This window comes from Haliotis rubra, unplaced genomic scaffold (genome assembly GCF_003918875.1).
Source record: "Haliotis rubra isolate DU_JTF1 unplaced genomic scaffold, ASM391887v1 Scf934, whole genome shotgun sequence".
NCBI classification, from domain to species: domain Eukaryota; kingdom Metazoa; phylum Mollusca; class Gastropoda; order Lepetellida; family Haliotidae; genus Haliotis; species Haliotis rubra.
In genome coordinates this window covers 117,636-137,510 of record NW_025767673.1, presented here as the reverse complement: position 1 = coordinate 137,510, position 19,875 = coordinate 117,636, and the positions used below count along the sequence as shown (strand labels likewise).

The 19,875-nt window shown below is 41.9% G+C and overlaps 1 protein-coding gene across 1 annotated transcript in view; it reads right to left on the bottom strand.

Annotated features, from left to right (window-relative positions):
- Positions 1-19,804, bottom strand: part of LOC124264649 (staphylococcal nuclease domain-containing protein 1-like) — a 48,136-nt gene extending 28,332 nt beyond the window's left edge. The window contains 13 exon segments of the mRNA XM_046699387.1: positions 1,008-1,090; positions 2,115-2,247; positions 3,326-3,417; positions 3,546-3,636; positions 4,279-4,385; positions 9,098-9,211; positions 9,214-9,255; positions 9,570-9,661; positions 14,708-14,865; positions 14,969-15,050; positions 15,489-15,612; positions 16,835-16,984; positions 19,522-19,804. Coding sequence (XP_046555343.1) covers positions 1,008-1,090; positions 2,115-2,247; positions 3,326-3,417; positions 3,546-3,636; positions 4,279-4,385; positions 9,098-9,211; positions 9,214-9,255; positions 9,570-9,661; positions 14,708-14,865; positions 14,969-15,050; positions 15,489-15,612; positions 16,835-16,984; positions 19,522-19,566 — 1,313 coding nt within the window. The 5' untranslated portion in view covers positions 19,567-19,804.
- Between the last annotated feature and the right edge of the window lie 71 nt (positions 19,805-19,875).

The following is a 19,875-nucleotide window of genomic DNA, read 5'->3' as shown; positions in this document are numbered from 1 at the left end:
TTTTTTGTAGTCTTCTTAGGTATCACTTTCGACGAAGCTGTAGCCCTGGGGGTGCGGAGCGTACGTTGTGACGACGTGGAAGCTCTTCTGGTCTTAGACTGGGACGACGGGATGTCCTGGGATGCAGGTCGCTTCTTGGATATAGCGGACTGCGTCCCACGCTTCTCCCCCCCGAGGGTAACTCAAGCGGTACACCAGACGGTAGAGCGTCGTCCGCCAACAGTTGAGAGGGTATATCTGACTCTGATCTATCAGCCATGACTGAAGTCTGTTTCCGTGATCTATCTGCTGCGCGTCTCAAGACGCAACATAAATATTTATCAAAGGCAGAATTAGACAATTTAATACAAAAATTGCAACGTGAAACAGTAGAGCATGGCGTAGTACAACAAGGGCATATTAAATGCGGGTCAGCAGCAGAAAAACGTAATTTACAAACAGTGCAGATTTTCATTAACGCAATATACTCAGCAAACACGACGGACCGTGAATAAAACAGTAGAAACACGAATAAATATCAATGCATCATGTATAAGGATACTAGTTACACCTCTATAGAAGATTATAAGAGGTAAACAACTAAATATAAATAAAGGATATAATGTGTAGGGAGACACAGGCGCTCTCACGTCCTGCTCACTGGGCGAAGAAGGATTGAGTGAGGCACATGGCAGGAGGTGGCGCCCTCGTTCCCGCGCTTTTGAGGGGACAGATAACTTGTGGTGAGTACTAATTAGTGATTTTACATTGAAGGGAACTTCAATTGGGAGATACAAGTGTTCCACTGTGTTCGCAAGAAGAAGAAAACAAGCAAGTAGCATGAGTCAGGATAAGGAAAAATAATAGTTTTTCTCATGTAAAAATTTTAAGCAAAACTGAAAGCAACAGAGAAAACACACAGCAACAGAGTGTCCAGTCGAAAAATGTTTTCCAAGACCTCAGCAATAACTGAGTGATAACAAATACAATGTTAATTTTCTTTATATCAGTGAAAGAAGTTGACTCACATTCCTCCAATGGTAACAGTACAACAGGTCTTCTCAGGGTAGCCCTGGTTGGGTGGCTGGATGTAATCTATTTCCACATTCACCTGCAAAAAAGAAAAAGGTTATAATACAGGGGTTTGATGCGACACAGAAATATGCATTCCTATAAGCAGATATACCAAAAAGTGTATGTTGCATCCCAAGAAACAACAAGAAGACAAAGTCATCAAAATCCCCCACAATGGCAAAATACTCTTAAGAATATGTCTACTAGTTATGATTATGTCAAATGTTTTGGTGTGTATATGGCAAAGTGGAAGGAGAGTATTGAAAGGTTTTAAAGTTTTGCTCCAGAAAGGAGGACGACCACCAAATTCAGTCGAAGCCAAACTTGTTGCCAAGGAAACACAAAAATATTTTATTCAGAATTCCAAAAATACCACAAGGCACCAGTACACTACCAGGCCTATCTATGTGGAAAGTTTGGTGAAGAAATTGTTATCGGTTTTAAAGTTCTGCTCCAGAAAAGAGCACTACCACCAAATTCAGTCGAAGTCAAACTTGTTGCCATGGAAACAAAAAATATTGTATTTAGAATTCCAAAACTATCAAAAGGCACCAGTTCACCACCACACCTATCTATGTGGAAAGTTTGGTGAAGAAATATTGAACGGTTTTAAAGTTCTGCTCCGGAAAAGATAAATGTGCATGGACGCACATACGGAGTGCATCTTAATAATTATAACATTCTCTGTACGATATTGCTGACAAGAAAGCTAAAGGTCCTGTAACTAAAGCAATTTAAAAACATTCAGGACTGTACATCAAACCATTTGATTACCGGTACTTTGCAGGACACTCATATTTTTTCTTACGTCCCTTGAAAATAATGTTTGTGGACCTGCTGTTTTGTAAGTCAATATAAAAGCGTGATATCTACTTTTACATTTACCTGCCACATGTCTTTCTTTTCCTGACCAGATAAAGTAATAGGTTATAACTGATTTCCACATTCTTGCACAACTACCAGACATCCAAGTTAAGCTCTTGCTAGCATGATGATGTAAGTTGTTTTCTGGTTGTTAAGAATACTTTCAATACAGCGATGTACTCTTGTGGCTAACGAACCTTCTTGCAAATGAGTTTCTTCCTGAGGAACTCCCTGGCCTCAAACATGTATGGGATGTCATAAAGTGGTCTGACTCGGCGGTTGCTGCTGTCCTTGGTTTGGGCTCCATCACCAGCTGGCTCCTGGCTCTGTCTGCAAACATGAGATTAACAACCCTCATTGTGAAACAAACTGGAGTGTGTGCTTATTGCTTACAAAATGTTTTCCATCTATACTGCATGTTGGAAATCTGGACATTTCACTGTACATAAACAGATGAATATTTGTTCTTGATGCTGATCTTGTTTTGATAGAGTTATGCAGTCATACATGTATCTGGATGAGCATCATGCATCATATAATAGGGCTGGCTATTGCTATAGATCATAGAGATCAACAAGCAGTTGTCACTGAGGAGACATATCCTCCTGCCGCAAATTATCAAATCAAACTTAAAAAGTGATGAAAATGAAAGTCGTAGTTTAAGATGAAGTTAAATGTCAACAAAATCATGACCAGTCAACCTCTCTTGATATCTTGCTCTGTAGCTGTTCAAACACACAAATATTTTCAAGATTCACTTTGACCTTGACATGAATGTCATGGTGTATGAAAGAAAAAAAATAGTAATAAAGAAATTGCTTATCAAAAAACATTCAAGAGTCTTGAAAGTCTATGAACCGTTCTTGAGATATCTTGCTGACAATCTTACATGCAGGTTAACATGCTAAAATGTTCAAAGTGTCGGCATGACCTTGAAAACCATGTGAAGGTTACGAAAATCGACTGGGCCCTGCGCCTTCCCTAGATGAAGCTTGGTGTCAAATATGAAGAAAATCCAGTGAATGGTTCTTGAGGTATCTCGCTGACAAGCTTAACACGCAGGTTAACATGCTGACATCTTCAAAGTGTGAAAATTACGTGAAGGTCACCAAAATCGACTGGGTCCTGCACCTTCCCTAGATGGAGCTTGGTGTCAAATATGAAGCAAATCCAGTAAACAGTTCTTGAGATATTTCGCTGACAAGGGTAAAACGTTAAAGTATCCTTGTGACCTTGAAATGAAGGTCAAGGTCACCAAACCTGACTGGGACCTTTCACATACTGTAATGAACCTAGGTACTAAATATGAAAAGAATCTAGTCAACGGTTCTTAAGATATTCCAATTCGTAGCCTAATACTATATCATGTTAAAACATTGTGCAGGTAGAAGACATCTCTAATGAGTACCTTGGAGGTCTAATACTAGACAAGAACACTTTCTTCATTGTTGAGTCACCTATCTTCACCACCAGAGCATCTCCATTGACAACTTCAACCACCTGAAACACAATAAGTTATACTTACAAACAGCAGAAACACAATGAAATGTACATAGAAATTCAAACAGAAGACTGCAGTGAATGACATATGCAGTACTAAATAGACAGTCTCCACTGCAAAGTCTAACCTTGCCATTGAACGTCTTGTCCTTGACATCAATGCTTTGCCCTGATGGTTTGTAGTCCTTCCAGATCCTCAAGCGTTTCTCTTTGGCTATCCTGCATGTAAAGGCAAAACTCATTTCATGCTCCAATGTAGTCCTGCATACAAGATACAGCAGTATTCCGTCTATATGACATGCAAATAATCATGCTGGAAACAGACAATCCAGTTTTTGATGTCCTATGGCAGAATTGAGTGAAAAAACAAAACATGGATCATGTTGATGAAAGTTGGTCAACATGACCTATTACTGATTTCATACAAAACTATATGTTGTAATTCAAACCATGTAACATGAACAAGGCTAAAATATGAACAGGAAAGGTATTTAAGTGAAAAAGGCAAACATTCTTTACAAATGACCTCAGCTTGTATTTGACGTAATACCTATTTACTAATTCAGCTCATCATAGGAGTCAACCGGACCTGCTTGCTGACCTGCTTCGTGCAGGTTATCATACCTCTACTGGGTAGATCAATGCTCAAAGTGCCAATTGCTGGATTTGGCAAACGCCTGATTAATTACAAACCACAGTGATATGGCTGGAGTATTGTTGAATACAGCATCAAACAGCATATATTAACATATATCGAACACTAGGGAATCTTTTTGTCCATAACTGGTGTAAGGTTGCCTCACATATTGTAAACCCCACACACAAGCATAGCAAAGAGATTTGTGATGAAGCTATACTTACTTTTCAGCACCTCGGAGCTTGTCTGCCCCTTGTGACACTACTCCCATGCTCCAGTCAACACAGCGAGCAAAGCCCTCCTTCAGCAGCAACTCAGCAATGTTGCCGTTCTGTGGACATACAAGTGTGCCATATTTAGAGAACAACATTCATGTGTTGCCGTTCTGTGGACATACAAGTGTGCCATATTTAGAGCACAACATTCATGTGTTGTCATTCTGTGGACATACAAGTGTGCCATATTTAGAGCACAACATTCATGTGTTGTCGTTCTGTGGACATACAGAGTTCTGTGGACATACAAGTGTGTTGTCATTCTGTGGACATACAAGTGTGCCATATTTAGAGCACAACATTCATGTGTTGTCATTCTGTGGACATACAAGTGTGCCATATTTAGAGCACAACATTCATGTGTTGTCATTCTGTGGACATACAAGTGTGCCATATTTAGAGCACAACATTCATGTGTTGTCATTCTGTGGACATACAAGTGTGCCATATTTAGAGCACAACATTCATGTGTTGTCATTCTGTGGACATACAAGTGTGCCATATTTAGAGCACAACATTCATGTGTTGTCATTCTGTGGACATACAAGTGTGCCATATTTAGAGCACAACATTCATGTGTTGTCATTCTGTGGACATACAAGTGTGCCATATTTAGAGCACAACATTCATGTGTTGTCATTCTGTGGACATACAAGTGTGCCATATTTAGAGCACAACATTCATGTGTTGTCATTCTGTGGACATACAAGTGTGCCATATTTAGAGCACAACATTCATGTGTTGTCATTCTGTGGACACAAGTGTGCAAGTGTGCCATATTTAGAGCACAACATTCATGTGTTGTCATTCTGTGGACATACAAGTGTGCCATATTTAGAGCACAACATTCATGTGTTGTCATTCTGTGGACATACAAGTGTGCCATATTTAGAGCACAACATTCATGTGTTGTCATTCTGTGGACATACAAGTGTGCCATATTTAGAGCACAACATTCATGTGTTGTCATTCTGTGGACATACAAGTGTGCCATATTTAGAGCACAACATTCATGTGTTGTCATTCTGTGGACATACAAGTGTGCCATATTTAGAGCACAACATTCATGTGTTGTCATTCTGTGGACATACAAGTGTGCCATATTTAGAGCACAACATTCATGTGTTGTCGTTCTGTGGACATACAAGTGTGCCATATTTAGAGCACAACATTCATGTGTTGTCATTCTGTGGACATACAAGTGTGCCATATTTAGAGCACAACATTCATGTGTGTTGTCATTCTGTGGACATACAAGTGTGCCATATTTAGAGCACAACATTCATGTGTTGTCATTCTGTGGACATACAAGTGTGCCATATTTAGAGCACAACATTCATGTGTTGTCATTCTGTGGACATACAAGTGTGCCATATTTAGAGCACAACATTCATGTGTTGTCATTCTGTGGACATACAAGTGTGCCATATTTAGAGCACAACATTCATGTGTTGTCATTCTGTGGACATACAAGTGTGCCATATTTAGAGCACAACATTCATGTGTTGTCATTCTGTGGACATACAAGTGTGCCATATTTAGAGCACAACATTCATGTGTTGTCATTCTGTGGACATACAAGTGTGCCATATTTAGAGCACAACATTCATGTGTTGTCATTCTGTGGACATACAAGTGTGCCATATTTAGAGCACAACATTCATGTGTTGTCATTCTGTGGACATACAAGTGTGCCATATTTAGAGCACAACATTCATGTGTTGTCGCTTCTGTGGACATACAAGTGTGCCATATTTAGAGCACAACATTCATGTGTTGTCGCTCTGTGGACATACAAGTGTGCCATATTTAGAGCACAACATTCATGTGTTGTCATTCTGTGGACATACAAGTGTGCCATATTTAGAGCACAACATTCATGTGTTGTCGCTCTGTGGACATACAAGTGTGCCATATTTAGAGCACAACATTCATGTGTTGTCATTCTGTGGACATACAAGTGTGCCATATTTAGAGCACAACATTCATGTGTTGTCGCTTCTGTGGACATACAAGTGTGCCATATTTAGAGCACAACATTCATGTGTTGTCATTCTGTGGACATACAAGTGTGCCATATTTAGAGCACAACATTCATGTGTTGTCATTCTGTGGACATACAAGTGTGCCATATTTAGAGCACAACATTCATGTGTTGTCGCTTCTGTGGACATACAAGTGTGCCATATTTAGAGCACAACATTCATGTGTTGTCATTCTGTGGACATACAAGTGTGCCATATTTAGAGCACAACATTCATGTGTTGTCGCTCTGTGGACATACAAGTGTGCCATATTTAGAGCACAACATTCATGTGTTGTGTCATTCTGTGGACATACAAGTGTGCTTGTCATATGTGCCATATTTAGAGCACAACATTCATGTGTTGTCATTCTGTGGACATACAAGTGTGCCATATTTAGAGCACAACATTCATGTGTTGTCATTCTGTGGACATACAAGTGTGCCATATTTAGAGCACAACATTCATGTGTTGTCGCTCTGTGGACATACAAGTGTGCCATATTTAGAGAGCACAACATTCATGTGTTGTCGTTCTGTGGACATACAAGTGTGCCATATTTAGAGCACAACATTCATGTGTTGTCATTCTGTGGACATACAAGTGTGCCATATTTAGAGCACAACATTCATGTGTTGTCGCTCTGTGGACATACAAAGTGTGCCATATTTAGAGCACAACATTCATGTGTTGTCGCTTCTGTGGACATACAAACATGTGCCATATTTAGAGCACAACATTCATGTGTTGTCGCTCTGTGGACATACAAGTGTGCCATATTTAGAGCACAACATTCATGTGTTGTCGCTCTGTGGACATACAAGTGTGCCATATTTAGAGCACAACATTCATGTGTTGTCATTCTGTGGACATACAAGTGTGTGCCATATTTAGAGCACAACATTCATGTGTTGTCATTCTGTGGACATACAAGTGTGCCATATTTAGAGCACAACATTCATGTGTTGTCATTCTGTGGACATACAAGTGTGCCATATTTAGAGCACAACATTCATGTGTTGTCGCTTCTGTGGACATACAAGTGTGCCATATTTAGAGCACAACATTCATGTGTTGTCGCTCTGTGGACATACAAGTGTGCCATTTAGAGCACAACATTCATGTGTTGTCATTCTGTGGACATACAAGTGTGCCATATTTAGAGCACAACATTCATGTGTTGTCATTCTGTGGACATACAAGTGTGCCATATTTAGAGCACAACATTCATGTGTTGTCATTCTGTGGACATACAAGTGTGCCATATTTAGAGCACAACATTCATGTGTTGTCATTCTGTGGACATACAAGTGTGCCATATTTAGAGCACAACATTCATGTGTTGTCGCTCTGTGGACATACAAGTGTGCCATGTTGTGCCATATTTAGAGCACAACATTCATGTGTTGTCGCTCTGTGGACATACAAGTGTGCCATATTTAGAGCACAACATTCATGTGTTGTCGCTCTGTGGACATACAAGTGTGCCATATTTAGAGCACAACATTCATGTGTTGTCATTCTGTGGACATACAAGTGCTGTGGACATTTTTAGAGCACAACATTCATGTGTTGTCATTCTGTGGACATACAAGTGTGCCATATTTAGAGCACAACATTCATGTGTTGTCATTCTGTGGACATACAAGTGTGCCATATTTAGAGCACAACATTCATGTGTTGTCATTCTGTGGACATACAAGTGTGCCATATTTAGAGCACAACATTCATGTGTTGTCATTCTGTGGACATACAAGTGTGCCATATTTAGAGCACAACATTCATGTGTTGTCATTCTGTGGACATACAAGTGTGCCATATTTAGAGCACAACATTCATGTGTTGTCGCTCTGTGGACATACAAGTGTGCCATATTTAGAGCACAACATTCATGTGTTGTCGCTCTGTGGACATACAAGGTGTGCCATATTTAGAGCACAACATTCATGTGTTGTCATTCTGTGGACATACAAGTGTGCCATATTTAGAGCACAACATTCATGTGTTGTCATTCTGTGGACATACAAGTGTGCCATATTTAGAGCACAACATTCATGTGTTGTCATTCTGTGGACATACAAGTGTGCCATATTTAGAGCACAACATTCATGTGTTGTCGTTCTGTGGACATACAAGTGCCATGCCATATTTAGAGCACAACATTCATGTGTTGTCATTCTGTGGACATACAAGTGTGCCATATTTAGAGCACAACATTCATGTGTTGTCGTTCTGTGGACATACAAATTCATGTGTGCCATATTTAGAGCACAACATTCATGTGTTGTCGTTCTGTGGACATACAAGTGTGCCATATTTAGAGCACAACATTCATGTGTTGTCGTTCTGTGGACATACAAGTGTGCCATATTTAGAGCACAACATTCATGTGTTGTCGTTCTGTGGACATACAAGTGTGCCATATTTAGAGCACAACATTCATGTGTTGTCGTTCTGTGGACATACAAGTGTGCCATATTTAGAGCACAACATTCATGTGTTGTCATTCTGTGGACATACAAGTGTGCCATATTTAGAGCACAACATTCATGTGTTGTCATTCTGTGGGGTTACAGATGTGTCACACATATCATCCAAGTGTTGATGTTCTGTTGGGGTACAGATGTGTCACACATACACACATCATATCATCCACGTGTTGCCATTCCGCCGAGATACAGACATGTCACACACACACACACATATATATATACATCTGGATCATGAAAATAGGTTGAACCTACTGGATGAATGACAGTGCCAAGCAGGTTCATATTGGACACTCCTTCCAGAATGATATGCACATCTCTCTGCAGCAGACGGCACTCCGTGAAAAACTTGGCCTCCTCTGCATACGGCTTTCTGCCACTTGCTTCCCTTCTTCCTGGCGGAACATGGGGCACTGAAACATTTATCAGGTGCATACACTGAAACATCCTTCAGATTTGAAGAATCAGCAAAATGCACTCAGCATCGGAATTTTCACACTACACAACTATATTATTCATGGAGATTAGTATTATGTTATATTTTACTGTGAACCATGGCTGCATTATTAGAGATTGTGCATTATGCAAATGGATGACCTTCATGCTCATCAACTGAAAATACTGCAGATTTTATGGTACGACACTACAGATCCTACGGTTAGGGTTCACCTTGATGCAAGACAGCAAGACAGATGATGACACTTGAGATTTTATAGCTTGAGCTCACCTTGATGCCAGACAGCATTACAGTGACATAGTGAAAGCTGGGGAGGAGGAAAGCTCTGACAGTGCAACCATCTCGTACATGCTCGATCACAGCTGTAAAAAATATTAAGTTAGATTTAAAATTGCACTGTGATGTGAACAAGTGAATTACTATTAACTAACACACTCTTCACGATACTGCGGTTTCGGATGAACCACGGGGTAAACCGTGGCTCCCATAAAAAAAATCAAAGACACATCTTCAGGTCATTGTGAATGGCATATCACCAAATCACCTGAGTAATTGCGATGTTTGCTGTGATGCAAGACACCGCGTTATAGCATGAGTAAACGCTGCCATCCGAAATCGTATGACAGAAAACAAATGATAAAACAATCTTCACCCCACCCTTCCTAGATTCCATTTAATTGGATTAAATGTTGTCCCATTTTCATTCATTTAAAACTGTTTAAAGTAACATCGGTGAAAATGTGCAAGAAATGGCATGATTATTTCGCCTCATTCCATGCGTGTACAATTTCCGCTTACCATATCTGTGAGGGTTCGCTTTTTTGCTCCTATCGTGAAAGCAGCAATGTTACATTTTCTCAGCAATCACATTTTCACGAACTGATAACCGCCTCGTCATCAATGGACCCCAAGAAACGTGTTATTGACTTATCAATTAACTGCCAGCATTTTGGTTTTACAATCAAAGTGGTATGTACGGCAGTGACTTGTCAAATTGTCCCATATGTAAAATGTATCCAGCTACGTACTGAAAGTGGTAAGCCCTATGTTAATCATTATATTAAAACTTAACTAAACCTGAAGAGGTTTTCAATTCTTCGAAGAGAGTCGTCCTTGGGGTACATATTATGCATTTTCCGGCTGAAAAATGTCCTGTGACAGTTGTATCAATGTTTTTTGAATAAAAAGATTGAACAATAAATAAACTCTTTTATTTATTATACGGCCCCTACCTCACGGAGTTACCTCCCGTTACGCATGCGCACCAACTGGGTAAGCTCCTAGACCCGTATCATCATTCCTTCTGCTGAATATATCAGTGAACAGAATTGCGGGAGGTGGAGGTTTCTACCTCAAGGATCGACTCTCTTCGAAGAATTGAAAACCTCTTCAGGTTTGGTTAATTCTTCTTCAAAGAGATCGCCCTTGGGGTACATATTATGCATAAACACAGACTCCCAAAGACCGGAGGCCAGGGAGGAGGGAATTCTGTCCAAGCACACACAAATATAGCGATCGTATCATGGAAAAAAATTGAACAGACGCCATAACACTCACCTGTCACTTGTCCCAGTTAGCTTCCGCCGAGAGGCAGTATGGGAGGGAACTGACAGGGAGGATTTATGCTCAAAGACGACCTCCTCGCATCGTTTAGCATAGGCAAACGCACATGGTGCGAATGTCAACAAAGCCCCACCCACCATGTGTCTATTAGTGAGCACCGTAGGGGGGAATGTAAATACCGCTCACAATCGACAAATAACTCCTGAGAGAATCGAAAGGGGGTAGTTAGCTCACAGTAGCAGATATGTCAATAATACACAATTATTGTACAGCAGCGTCAATAACAAACCAATAAACCAAGACTCACTCGGTCAGGGTGGCAGGACACTGTCCACTGGAGAGAACAGAACGGCCAAAGCTTCGCGACGATTACGGGAATGTGTATCGAGCTGATAGTGCCGTGATAAACGCGTTTCTTGGCCGGCTCCAAATAGCGGCAGAGCAGATCTCTTCAATGGGGAGTGCCGATGCAAAAGCTTTTGATGCGGCTACTGCCCTGACCGAGTGAGCCTTCAACCCCTCAGGGGGAGGCTTGCCCTTAGCCTGATAAGCGGCACAAATACACGAAACTAGCCAGCGAGACAAAGTCTGCTTGCTCGCTGGCACACCAGCCTTCCCGCCACCGTAACAACAGAACAGCTGGCTACCCGTGCGGATTCCCTGCGCTTCGTTTGATATAGACTTTGAGCGTCTTACGGACATCCAACGGGTGAGTGCTCGTAGGAGAGGTCCCCGATGTGGAAGGCTGGGTAAGAGTGGGAAGTTCGATAGGAGCTGTCACATGGAAAGCGTGATCGACCTTCGGGCGGTAAGTATCCGGGAGGCGAATGCTGACACGATCAGTGTGAAACACAGTCAGCGCCGGGTCGGACGACATAGCATGTAAATCGCCGACCCTACGTCCAGATGTTACCGCCACCAGAAAAACAGCCTTCCAAGTTAACAACTGAATGGAAATAGCCGATAGGTGTGAGAAAGTTGGACCGGACAGCCAATCGAGCACGATTGACAAATCCCAAGGTGGACTGGTTCGCCTGAGAGCAGGTCGAATCCGTTCCGCCAGCCAGCGAAAGCGCTGATGAGGGTGCTGCCCCAGAAGAGCACCATCGACAGGGGTGTGAAAAGTGGAAATAGCGGTGGAGTAGCCACGAATGGTCGGCCCGCCAGGCCTTCTTCCAAACGAGCTTGCAAAACTCCAATACTGGGACTAAATCCGCAGAAAGGGATCTGCAATCCCCTATCTGAACACCAGCGCGCGATAGCGGGACCACCTATCCTCATACTGAACGTTTGTCGAATCCCGCCTCGAAGCCAGAATTGTGTCTGCAACTGCTGCAGGAATTCCGCGTGCCTCGAGGCTAGACCTGACAGAGGCCAAGCCACCCACTGAATCCGTGGATTTGGGTGGGGCGCTCCGTTCTGAGTGAGAATGTCCAGTCGTAAAGGTAATAGAACAGGAGGCTGAGCCAGAAACCTGAGAATTACCGGAAACCAGCTCTGTGACGGCCAAAGCGGTGCCAGTAGCACAAGTAGCCGAGCTGGCTGGGTGGACAGCTGTGAAAGGACACGGGGAATGAGTGGTAACGGCGGGAACGCCCAGAGCACTTTGCCCGTCCAATCCAGCAGGAAGGCGTCGAACCGGGCACGGGTACCAGACAAGAGGGGATCAACCACGTCCTGGACCAACGAAGGCAGAATGCGGAGCTGCGTCTGCGAGGGCTGCCGAGGGGCAAACGCCTCGCCTGGCAAGCGGAACTCAGCCGAGTCCGAGCTGCCAACAGGCACCGCGGCTTGGGGTAGGCCCTCGGCAATTCTTTGCCGGACCTCCCGCAGAGCCGGAGCAAAACGGAAACCACCGTCATGCTCCTCTACCTCCCCAAGCTCCATTGACTCAGCACCCGAGCCCGAGTCTGAGGCTGGGTCTCCTCTGAAAGAGGACCCTAACCCCGACCCGGTGGGCTGCCTAGCACTAGGTACCACAGAGAGGGAAGAGCAGACAGAGTGCTCCACGTCGGCGCCTGCAAGCGTGCTCGGACCCCGGTCCCGAGATGCTGGAGGCAGACCAGGCAGAACTGGTGCCTCCGCTCTCATGGGGCGGGAGTGCGCAGGGATCGGAATACCAGGAATACTCAACGGTCCCTGCGCCAACTCCGAGAGGGGGACTGGGAGCACCTCCCCCTCCGGGGCAGCCGAGGCATCCGGACCCGAAGCCAGAGGCAACGGGTCGACAGACGCCTCAAGGCTGAGGGATCGAGCCGAGCCCGGCGATCCCACCCCGACTCTCCGCCCCCCCGTCCGGAGTGAGCGAGGAACTCCTGCCGGAGACCTCCAACAGACTCACGAACGAGGGACTTCACAGAGTCCATATGCTGCTGAAACAATTGATCCATTAGTGACATGTCAAACCCAGTAGGAGCGGGAGAGGGGGATTGGCCTTGGGATTTTTTTCCCTTGCGCGACCTCTTCTGGGTCTTAGACGGGGGGACCTGGGTCAGTTCCCCACCCGCCTCTCGCATCTCCTTGTAAAAGAGAGTGTCCGCCGCCCTCCGCTTTTGGGCCCGGGGGGAAAACCCAAGACATATTGGACACACTTCAGCGTCATGGCCAGTCTTTTCTAGACAGGCTACGCATTGGTCATGCCTGTCGGCCCGTGGAATGCTCTGTCCACAGACCGAACAGGATGAAAAGGCCTGAAAGCAAACACGCAAGCATGTAGCTAACGGCGGACCAGCAGCATATATACACGTAGAAAACATTGAAAAATAAGTGAAGGCTACCACGGAAAGTAATAGTTGGTTCAATACGCAATATTACGACCACATGGCACGCTAAACTTCCCGCCATGGCAGAGCAACACGTGTGTAAACCACGGGAAAGTTCGCGTAATATAATTAATACAAAGTCACAATTATGAAACAACCAACTGTAAAGCTTTACTGTTCCTTTCATAGGCAAATAAAGACCATACATACAGGAGGTGTAGTCTCAGACATAGGTTTCTTTCTTAGAAAGTTCAGCGCTGTGCGGCTCATGGACGTCTGTTCATGGCAGTGACAGCAGAAGGAATGATGATACAGGTCTAGGAGCTTACCCAGTTGGTGCGCATGCGCAACGGGAGGTAACTCTGTGAGGTAGGGGCCGTATAATAAATAAAAGAGTTTATTTATTGTTCAATCTTTTTATTCAAAAAACATTGATACAACTGTCACAGGACATTTTTCAGCCGGAAAATGCATAATATGTACCCCAAGGACGATCTCTTTGAAGAAGAATGTGAAAAATGCATTATACTAAAACAATAGCGATATATACATATATTACTTGTTAAAATAACTGCTCAAAACAAATTATTCTGATAATGGAATAGAAATTCTTTGACGTTATGTTTCAGATTGTTTGTTAACTGAATCACCGGTAGGTTGTAGCAAAACCTGTATGCAGGGGATTGCTATTTCCAGTCTAGTTGAATAACAGGTAACATAACAGGAAAGACAATTAATGGATTTATCATGTCTAGTGATATTTGAATGCAAGTTTCCTATATTCATATACAAAGCTTGTTTGTTCACCTCTGACGATACGACACAGTTTTGACTGGGCACAATACACAAATGCAATTAAAAAGTTATGCAATGCATACGGCAAATGTGATTTTACTTGGCCTTTATTCCATGTTATGTATAACGTGGGTGTCTCAAAATGTGGGGGGATCATCCATGGACCCCAAGAACCGTGTTATGGTGAGGGATGACTGTATAAATAATCAAAAGCAAACTTTGCATTTCAGATTGCCTATAGATCTTCAAACACTCAACATTGGATGTCAACATATTTCCCATACTGACCTTCAATTGGTTTGTTGTGATGGGAGTCAACAAAGTTTCGTGGACTCTCAACTGTCCATTTAACATCTCTGATATTGTCACCAGCACCGTCTGCCCATTTGCCCTTCCCAGCAGCCTTTGCAGCTTCTTCAAGTTGAATGAGACGCTGTTGAGCTGGGCTGGAAATCAATGACACATGAATTATGGCTTAATAAATGCATGTTACAAAATACAAATGAAAAAAATTCTAACTCAGATATCAGATGTGAGAGTGCAACTTACTCATCTGCCTTTAAGCCTAATCTTCTCACATCAACGAATCCTTCTGCAATCATGGCCTCAGTCATGTTCTCCCCCGACTGATCTGAAAGTTATGAGAGACATTCAGTAGCTGACTTTGAATTTTACAAACGACATAATTACAATAAAGTGACGCACAACTCATCAAGATTGATAAACTTCTTTCTTCAAAAACTCTTTTCTCAAAACAGGGCTGCATCACAATATTGACTTGAAGTTTTCATAAACATGATAAACAAAAATATATGCACAAGGCTCTGGAGTCGGCTTGTTGTATCTTCATGGAAATCATTCATATCCTAAAATTCCAATTAACAAAGTCAATCAGATTGTGGCTCACACTCCCAATTGGCAGACCATTGACCATCTTATCATGCTTATGGTACTATTAAGCGCAGCTGTATACTAATCATGACTTGATAATACATGACCCTCACACTGAGACAATGACACTTTCACAGCCACATGACGGCTTTCAAAAGCTGCTTTATTATCTGCATACCTCTTCCTAAATAAACACATCCATATTCTCGCCCAGTTCCTGGAGCCTTGTACTCAACAGTGAACACAACCTCACGTCCAATCAGCTTCTTTCTCAGATATTCCCTTGCCTGCCATGCAAATGGCTGAAACAAAGGTAAAAACTCCTTACTCACTGAGAATCACCTTAATGTGCTTCATCTATAAGTATCCCAATTTAGACAAAATGTGCTTTTAGCATGTGAACACTCTTTAAAGGTCACATGCAACGTAAAACACAACCTTGCAGATTCTGATACCTTTCGGTATGGACTTACCGAAACAAAGCGTCAAAAATGCACATTCAACTTATAAAGTTGAAAAATAACGCGATGAAAAAAAACGCGCGAAATCGGAGTTCAAACGTTTCACTAATTTTCCCCAGACTTTTCTGGGGAATACGGGTTTCAACAGCTGGGCTGCGCTCATAGCATGTGCGCAGTGAAATAGGTTTGCTCAACTTGGAAGCGGGCTGTCTGGTGAATACTCGGTGAAGGCTTTGGTGTGAGCTATTTTCATAATGTTTTGTTGATATCTCACGGGCCGAGCTTTTATATGTTATGACAGTAAATAAACTGTTTATATAATTTCATTTGTCTATTTCACCACACGCTCTTCTTACCGAGTCACTTTCTCAGTTCGATACTTAAAAGCAATGTCATTATTTAGCGTTGACAGAATTTCTAACTGTGATATAGATATGTCGCTGTCACAGACAAAACTCAATGTCTTGTTTTATTGACACCTGTGTGTCTGCCTGCCTGTCTGCTAATGACAATATTCAATACACAACTGCGATCACTGACCACATGCAATTTGAACTTAACACCAATCAGGCTATACACCATAAACAAAACGCATTGATTTATGGCCCGAAGTTCGGTCTCTGTCACATTATGTAATTACACAGACAGGCAGGTGTGATACTTGAACACATGACATGTTATGATGTCTGTTGATTGCAAAATGTTATACACAAAAAATGAGCATGTATTTACAAAACCCAACATCTCTATATATACACACACAATGAGCCGTGAAGGCGGCATCTACTAATGAACCAGCCGTTACACTTGAGTGCACACCCACCCGCTCTGACTGGGATCGGTATCCCGGCTGCTTCGTTTCGAGGGAGGTAAACCCAAGTACAAAATATTGCACTTTTGATTTGCGATTATACGCTTATAATTTTGTTTATTTGTTCTTTCATAATCAGCAATGCATATTATATGTCATGAAGAAGTGATAATTGTGTTTTAATTATGTTTGATTTTTTGGTTGCATGTGACCTTTAAGTGTTTATTGATTGAAGTTGAAACCTTTCCCTACCTCATCTTTGGTTTCTGTGGCACCTTCAACAGTTGGGTTTGCACGTCGAGCTACCTTAGGTGCTTGTATGTTGGAGAAGCAGAGTGTCCGTTCAGGGGGTGGACCACCCTTTGGCTGGCCTCTGATAACAATGGCATCACCAGAGAGAATCTAGGAAAATGATTAGTTAACATGGTAAAAGCCAGTGAACACTAATTCAGTGAGGGAAATGAGCACAAAAATATCCATTTCCATGATGTTGAGCATGCTACATAGTAATAGCAACATTCCTGTGACATGATGGCAGCCTGTAAATGATTTAGATTAACCAGTCCCTGATGCCATGAGCTTCATCTCTATAGAGCCTCATTAGTACAGGAACTCTTGGGACCTCATCCTATGTGATATTGCACACTAAGCATCTCGAGCATTTCTTTTGTAAGAAAACTAGCGATAAAACTGAAACATAAAATACAAGTTAAGTTTCAAATCTTACATCTTGGCTTGCAGTGCATAATCATGATAATGGTAATCCTTCCATTACCAGAAGTACAGATAACTTAAGCTTCGTATCTGCGTAAATTATGCAAATATTAATGTGAAAACTTAATTCCTATAAAGTCTATTGCGTACAAGTACACTTGAAGTTTTGTAAATACAGTGGAAGCTGTCTAAACCGGCACTCATTGGGACTGAAGAAATAATCCGGTTTAGACAGCATGCCGGATTGTATGTAGAGCTGACACAGTTACCTACAACTAGAACTGGACCAGCTTTGCCGCTCTCATATACATTGTTGTATCAAGTGGTTATCTCAACTACTGCACACACTGATAATAAAACGTGTCAAATCACTAATTACATGTAAAAGTGTACCATACTGAACTAAGATTAAATTATCTTTGTCGGCAACCATGTAGCTGTTACGCAGGATTAATTAGTGACAATACACACTCAATGTCATCGGTTCCCAATTGCGCAGATCGATGCTCATGCTGCGGTTCACTGGATTGTCTGGTCCAGACTCGATTATTTACAGACAGCTGCCATATAGCTGGATTATTGCTGAGTGCGCCATAAAACTAAACTCACTCACTCGACCACCTCCTCGCCATGTGCCGAATTAGACAGCACTGATAACTGTATAAACACATATTCAGGTGGCTCATTTCATGCCGAGATCCGGAATTGACAGCTGCTGGATTGCAGAGCTTTTAAATGATGATAAATGCACTAGCCACAGACTGGATTGAGATTTTATGCCGGTGTTGACAACTTGCCGGATTGGACAGCTGCCGGTTTTGACAGCTTCCACTGTACTCAATACATTTGATCTTACATGCGTTCACACAAAAATGTCAAATCTTAGCTTGCGTACCGGTGATAAAATAACAGGTATATTTAGAGGTTCAATTTCACCACATGAACTTGGCACTTTGCAGTCTTTTTTACCGTTTCTCATATTACAGATCGAACTAGTGTTGGGAATTGGTTGAAATCTGATAAACCTTCTGGGGTCTTCAAGAAATATTCAGTCATGACTTTTCAGCTAGTGAAGTGAGTTTTCTAAGAATTAAACAAGTTTTCAGGCCCTGACAACTTCGAAGATATGTTCCATCGTCAAGTGTTCCAAACACTAAAACAACAGTTCCAAAATCGTTTGTGTTCGATTATGAGAAAATGTGATCGATTGCTTGGTCGTTTCGTCACTTCGACCAATCTTCGATTAATTCAATTAATCGGAACACCACTAGATCAAACATAAATAACAAACACTAACAGTTAAAGCTTATTATATTTTTAAAATTAATGGAAAATGGCTAAATACCCTATTGAGTTTGAGTGAGGTGGTTACAATTTATTTGGTTACTCAAAGGAATATTTGGATACCCAACTGAGATGAACACAAGCGAGTACAAAACTCAATGATCCAAAACGTTATCTGTAGCTCTGATATGCTTTTTACTAAAGGTGAGTATGGATTAGATGACGTTTTTAAGTCAAGTAGTTACTCAATGATACAGGTGGAAGTTACTATACTGCCCTTTGTGAATTTATTTTAGCATAATTCTTGTCCATCAAACTTCTCTGCTATAAACAGAAAACAGTAAACCTTCAATATGCTTATATCTTCAGATTTAAGTACAGAGGGGTACACAAATTATGTGATCTAGACCATATTTGTGGAAACCTCAGTGGGTGAGCAGATTTGATCACAGACTTTGAGAATTGACGATTAAGTGTCTCATTCTGAGAGTGTTGGTTCAGATACCTGAACAGGACTCCATAATAAAAAGTAGTAGAACTTTTATTTTATTAAGAAGTTGTATTCATAAATGTAACATATGTTACATATGACCACTTTCTTGAAGGCATGGAGAATTCAGAGCTGGTCTGTGGTCAGTCGATATTATGAAATGATAATAATATCATATTGCATGGTTCTGTATCTGCATTGACAGATTCTTTTGAATGGTTACACACGATGTCCTAAATAGTCAGAAACAGGTACATTATGAGCTGACTAAACACACCATTCACTCAATCTAAAATTTACTACTTTGGAACATGTGCCTCAAGTGGGCCATGTTCCCATATTGTGTGTGTCTAGTAGGACGCTGACGCTTAGATACACACTTTTTGTTCTAGAATTATCATCTTTCATTCAAATGGTAAATAGTTAACACATTTCAAGTACTTGAATATACCTGCTTGACGATTCCTCTGTGTAAAGCTGGCTGCTGTCCACTCATGGCTCCTGACTCGAAGTCGTGACGGCCGAAAAGGAAGTGCGTGAACTTTTGTCACGTGATTCGATGTTGTTGGTTTCGTTTAAAATGCCTTGTAATGGAGCCTTATGCCGACACTTGAATGGTTATGTGAGAACACTGTGAGTCTGACGAAAAACAGATGCACAAGAACTAAATGATCACCTGCTGTGATCTCTATTTATTGCCAAATGCGATTGTCACGTTGATGATGTGGCGTCGGCCATGTACCAGGACCGCAGTGACAAAAGTACAACTACCTCATCAATGTTACAAATATTAAAAACATCATAA